Source organism: Etheostoma spectabile, chromosome 15, assembly GCF_008692095.1.
Source record: "Etheostoma spectabile isolate EspeVRDwgs_2016 chromosome 15, UIUC_Espe_1.0, whole genome shotgun sequence".
Lineage (NCBI taxonomy): Eukaryota > Metazoa > Chordata > Actinopteri > Perciformes > Percidae > Etheostoma > Etheostoma spectabile.
Genome location: NC_045747.1, coordinates 32,982,730 through 32,988,632, shown reverse-complemented (window position 1 = coordinate 32,988,632; position 5,903 = coordinate 32,982,730). Strand labels below are relative to the sequence as shown.

General features: G+C 37.0%; 1 protein-coding gene across 1 annotated transcript in view; it reads left to right on the top strand.

Annotated features, from left to right (window-relative positions):
• Positions 1-5,903, top strand: part of LOC116702608 (histone acetyltransferase KAT7) — a 61,650-nt gene that overhangs the window by 16,189 nt on the left and 39,558 nt on the right. Inside the window, exons 9-10 of the mRNA XM_032536927.1 lie at positions 808-999; positions 5,310-5,399. Of these exons, the coding sequence (XP_032392818.1) occupies positions 808-999; positions 5,310-5,399 (282 nt within the window). The remainder of the gene's footprint in view (positions 1-807; positions 1,000-5,309; positions 5,400-5,903) is intronic.

Sequence of the window (5,903 nt, the reverse complement as noted above, 5' to 3'; positions counted from 1 at the left end):
CCTCCCCCTTTTCTGCATTATTCCTCTTCTTCTCTGTTTCAGTCAGCAAACCCTCCTCTGCAGCCACAGGAGGAGACTGAGATATTTTTGGTAGTTTGGACAATCACTTCCTGTTATTCTGTGTTTGTTTCTTCTTCTGCTCTGTTACTTTGTGACCCATTCAGATGAGAAGGCATTGTTATTTCCAATCAGGCTTGTTTGTTTTTAGTCAGTTAACTACAAATGGCATACACTTATATACTTATTCTAAATAAAAGCCATCTTGAAAAACGGAATTATAGGTATCCATCACTAAACATTTTTTTATACTTTCTTTTCTTTGCCTGGTAATGCAGTTAATTTTTAGTGACCTAAAAATCACTTGCACCTGATTTTAGGCCTTACGTTACATCAATTCAGTCTTAGTTTCAGAGATTCTGTAAATACTGTACTGTAATTATGTTTTCTTCTGTTTGCCATTAAAAATGGCTTAAAAGTCCTTGCAGACAACATGTAAACTTGAAAATTTGTTTTAAACCTTCACATAAAGGTTGTCTTATTTGTTTCCCATTCTAATCTTTTTCCTGCATCTTGTTATTATTACTATTATTTTTTTTTTATGTATTTTTGTGTGGCTGGTTGCCTCCACTGAGGTTTTCCTATGAATGTTCTTTGGTTCACCAGATTCTCTTCCCTGAATAATTGGGATATTTGCTTTTTCTCCTCTCTCCCCTCTGCCTGCTCGCCTGCCCTCTCTTCTTGTCCTCTTTTGTACCTTTTTTACTTCCTTTTCCCATCTCCCTTTCCCTCCTGTCCTGGCCTGTATAGGAGAAACTTCGTCTGGCCGGCCAGGTGTCAGAGGGCAGCAACATGATAAAGACCATTGTGTTTGGCCGCTACGAGCTCGACACATGGTACCATTCTCCATACCCAGAGGAATACGCCCGCCTGGGGAGGCTCTACATGTGCGAGTTCTGCCTTAAGTATATGAAGAGCCAGACCATTCTGCGCAGGCACATGGTGAGGCAGCTGTTTTTATGGGGCATGTGCACGTTCTTAAAGGGTAATTTTGGGGGGTTTTAACCTGGGCCCTATTTTTTATGTTTTTGTGTGTAAGTGACTGATGGGAACAACAATCTTTGAAATTGGTCCAGTAGTAAGCTAGATTGCTGTAACCGGCAGTCACAGACTGAGTGGCAATGGAATCCTTTAGGGCAAATGTACTTCATCATTTTCATCAAAAGTGCTGTTTTTGCCGCTGACATGCAGGTGTCTGACTACATTGTGGAAATGATCCTTACAGAGATAGGCCTTTTTAAAATCTCCTTTAAGACCTTTTTGTTTAACCAGAAACCACTCAAGATCTAGCGCAAAACCCCCCCAGACTCCATTTAAAAAAAAAAAAAATACTTTTAGCATGTATAGAGCATGTAGAGAACATATTTTCACATAAATATCTGTAAACTATGTGTTTATTTCAACCAAAACTAGAGTTGTGATTGTTGTAAAAGTGGAAAGACGAATCAAAATGGCTTTTTATTTTGCTTCTGTTAACTTTGAATAAAGTCTATTTATTATGGTAAAATTACAGTTTATTTACACTGAATCTGGTGGCGTTAGCTAACTCAATTTCGCGGCTGTTCAAAACAATCTTACTCTTTCACAGAAAGGTTTGTAGGGATCCTTTCCATAATGTTGTCAGACACTTAGAACAATAATCTGAGCCTGTCAGTGGCAAAACAAGCACTTTTTTGAACGTAAATAGAACCACGCACAATTGCCCGATTAACTTACATTGTAGCTTGTTTGACTGACTGCCAAAAGCCGCAATCTTGCTTAAAACTGGACCAATGTCAAAGAGTGTTGTTTCCATTAGTCACTTAAACACAAGAACATAGGGAAATTGGGTATTGGTTGAAATAAACCGATTACCCTTTAAAAATGAGGGAATGTCTATGTCTGAAATCAACTGCTAACAATCCCACAATGCAACGCTTCACATTTTAAAGGTGTGAAAAGTTACAGTTATTTGATAGATAATCTAGTTATTTTTTAATGTTTTTTTAAATCTTACTTGCAGGGTAGGAAATAAGCACCCACCACCAGCCAGTGGTGGGGACTTTTTCAAAGTTGTGGGTGATTTTGCCTTGAATACCAGCCACTGTGGCAGGTGGATTTCAAAACATTCCTTGTAACGGATTGGAAAGCTTTTGTCAAAGAGTGCTGTTGCTGAGTAACCGTAATGCACAGTGAAATCATGTTACTGCTAATAAATCCCCAACATTTCTGGATTCTGCTGCTTTATTATAAAAACAATCAAATACCAAAATAACGGAAGGGAAAAGGAAAATTATCAGTAAAAATAAATGTGGCAACATCTTCCCGGGAGACCCGCTGTGGAGTCAGCGGTAGCTGTTGCGGGCAAAGTAAAGAAAAAGAGAAGGTACTTTTCGAACAAATGGCGCATTGATGACGAAGGGAAAACGAGGGAATAGTCTACCCTCCCGATGACCAGTCCATGCATTGGACTTAATGTCGAACCAACACCTTGTCACCATGAGGTTGAAATTTCAGATAATTTTAGGATGCCAGGATGATCATCTACAATTAAGAATGTGTTTTTCATCCACACCTGTGTGTCTTTTATTAAATTTGCCATAATAATGCGGTTTTGGGCTTGATACATCATGAGTGAAAATGTTTGGTAACCATGGTGGCTGTAGATCATCATCAGTTTTCAATAATCATTTCATTGCTGCTAGCTCCCTTTATGAAACACTACATAATCCAATTTCCAGCTCTCCCACTGTATGTCCTGTTGATCAGTTACTGTCAGCTCAACCATTTTATTTCAAGACAGTAACCGTGCCAGAAGTAAGGAACGCCTTGAAAGATCTAGTTCCCAAAAAATGCATTAGGTTCAGACAAATTGGAATAGTTTCTAAAAATAGCTGCAGATTTGATAGCCAATCCAGTTACATATTTAATTAACCTTTCTTTAGCCTCAAATCAAGTACCAGTCATCTGGAAATCTGCCAATGTTCTCCCCCTTTACAAAGGTGGTGATCCTATACCTATAGGCCTATTTCTAAATTGTCAATATTAGCTAAATTAATGGAATCCCTCATCACTATGCAATTAAAAGACTAATTATTAACAATATTCTGATTGAATTTTAATCCGGTTTCAGGAAACAACATAGTACAATAACAGCTGTTTCAAAAGTTGTCAATGACCTGGTCAAAACCTTGGACAATAAACAGCTGTGCAGCACTGTTTATACATTTGTCAAAAGCTTTTGACACAGAGGACCATAAAATACTCCTTCAGTACTCACCTCTATATCAGAACAAGCAGTGGGATGGTTCAACAGTTACCTATCAGGGAGAACACAATGTGTGCAAGTAGATGGTTTCACTTCTGCCTCCCTAAATATTTCAAAATGGGTGCCTCAAGGCTCAATCCGTGGGCCTCTTATTATATAATGTGCTAAGTGTTCTTTGAAGTGTCAGTGCTTAATATTGCAAAATCTCCCAGGTGAAGTTAGGGAGCGGGACTTTATCTTAGCTTATTAACTGTCTCTGATTGATAACCAAAAAAATTACATCTTCCAGTCAGTGATGTGAAGAGATAACTATCTCAATGCCTAAGGCTATTCATCATTTTATTCCTAAACCAAGCAGACTCATGTTAGATAACTTTGTCCTTCTAATTTTGGTCACACCATCTCTATATTGGAGTGAGAGAAGTGAAAAGAGGACCTTTTACCGGACTTGGTGCTCTGCTGAATTTAATGCTGTGGAGCTTGGATGGCAATCAAACACATGGCCACAACACTGTTGTCTGTAAAAGACTTTGGCAACTTTTGCAGTATTGAAAGAGAATTTGAATTTTGAAACTAAATAAAAACAGTCCTCTGGAATTAAACTTTTTTACACTTAGCACATACTCTAGCATGGTTTAAAGGGGCACTTCACCAACATTACACATAAAGGTTTGTCTAAGATTAGGGCATTTATCAAGCACGGAGCATCCAGTGGTTTTGAAACCCATACTAGGGACTAAAAATCAGAATATGTTTGTGCCTCTATGGCTTTGATTTTTACCATTCTTTATTATATTTATCTCTTATGTGCCCCTCATCTTACTTTAGTGAAATATTACTAGAGATGTGCATTAAGCCTGTGTTCTTTATAAAATCACGATCTGGATTCACCCTGTTCACGATTTAATTTTTAAATGAAAAATATAGAATAATAAAAATAATGACTTTGGTCAACGCTACTACTTTCTTTTGTGACTTTTAAACAGACTGTATAAAACAGGTTTTAAAGCGCTCCCAAGCCCTCAATGCTCTCCCTTCTCTTCATTGAGGCCTCTATGTTTACATGTTTGTGGTGATGCGCAATGTGCTATAGGTGCCACAAAAAATCTAAATTTGGTTTGGTTTGGTTAAAGTTATCGAGTAAATGTCCTTAGTTTTCGTCTTTATCAATGTCTTTCATAGAGCAAACAACGTTCTATCTTTCCGACCGTGACATTTCTGGTAGACATGTATACATATTGGGATGTTTACATAACTGTGTGAGTCAATTGATTTCAAAAAGTTCACCACTTAAACCAAAGTTTAAATGCCTGTTAATGTCTGTATTCTTTAGTCTGCTGGCTGTTTAAGTTTTTCTCCTGGAACACATCAAACACATTCTGCACTTACTGCTGCGTCTTGTGTTGACTGTTTACATATCTGTGCTCATCATCATATATATGTACATTGTTTGTACTGGTGTTATTGTTGAATACATTGTGAATACATATTTCTAAAGTTCTATGATGTTTTTGTTGAGTTATTATTACAATACAATACTTTTTCTTACCTTTTTGAATCCCCCGACAAATAACCAATATTACAAAAAAGACTAAACTAATAAAAACTAAGCTAAAGCTATGCATTTTCAAAAAAAAAAAAAAAAACTGAACTAGCAAACCCGCTTTAAAAACTAATTTAAACTAGACTGAATTTGAAAACAAAAAGTCAAAACGAAATGAAAATAAAAACTAATAATACTAATAACCTTGGTTTGGTACTGCCAATTTGTTTGTATTTGTCATGGTCAAAAAAAGTGTGGCAGAGAATCGTGATATCAATTCCTAGCAAAAACATTGTGATTTGTATTTTTCCCTGAATCGTGCAGGCCTAATGTGCATTAAACCTTGAAACAAGTTTTTTTATTTATCTTGAATGACCATTATGTGAAACTAAGAGTGAAATGTTTTACTAACTATTATTTAAACTAGCCTGTGCTTCTTTCCCTTATCTCTGTTGCATAAAGGCCAAGTGTGTGTGGAAGCACCCTCCAGGCGACGAGATCTACAGGAAGGGGAACATCTCTGTCTTTGAGGTGGACGGAAAGAAGAACAAGGTAAAAAGGGTGCTGCACAACTCCTCCTGACCTTCCTCTAGAAGGTCCAGGAATCATTGGGCCTAATGCAAGAACATTTTCGTATTCTTATCCTAAAGGCTCTTACATTTTTTCCCTTGACGTTTTTCTCTCCCAAGTCAGACTCACCCAATTCTTAACCGCACAAAAAGAAATTACTTGTTTCAACTTCAGAATGATGAACGCCACCTGTTCATGAGAAGATGTGTGATTAGTAGATTTCTTTTTTTTTTTATGTAATCGTGGTTTCTTTGTTTAACTGCAATTAATTGCTAACATTAGCAATGTCTTAATGGGTGTGGCTGTTTATGGTAATTGTTGATTTTGTTTAGATATGCTAAATCGTAATAATATAAGTAATTATTGGTCAGACTGTTGAGCTAAAGCTTGTTGCCATTGCGACTCCAGACATAAAATCAGTGTGTTTTACCCCTGTAGTGAAAGAGGCAGACTATTTCTTGCATCCGCTGCCTCTCCACAAACAAA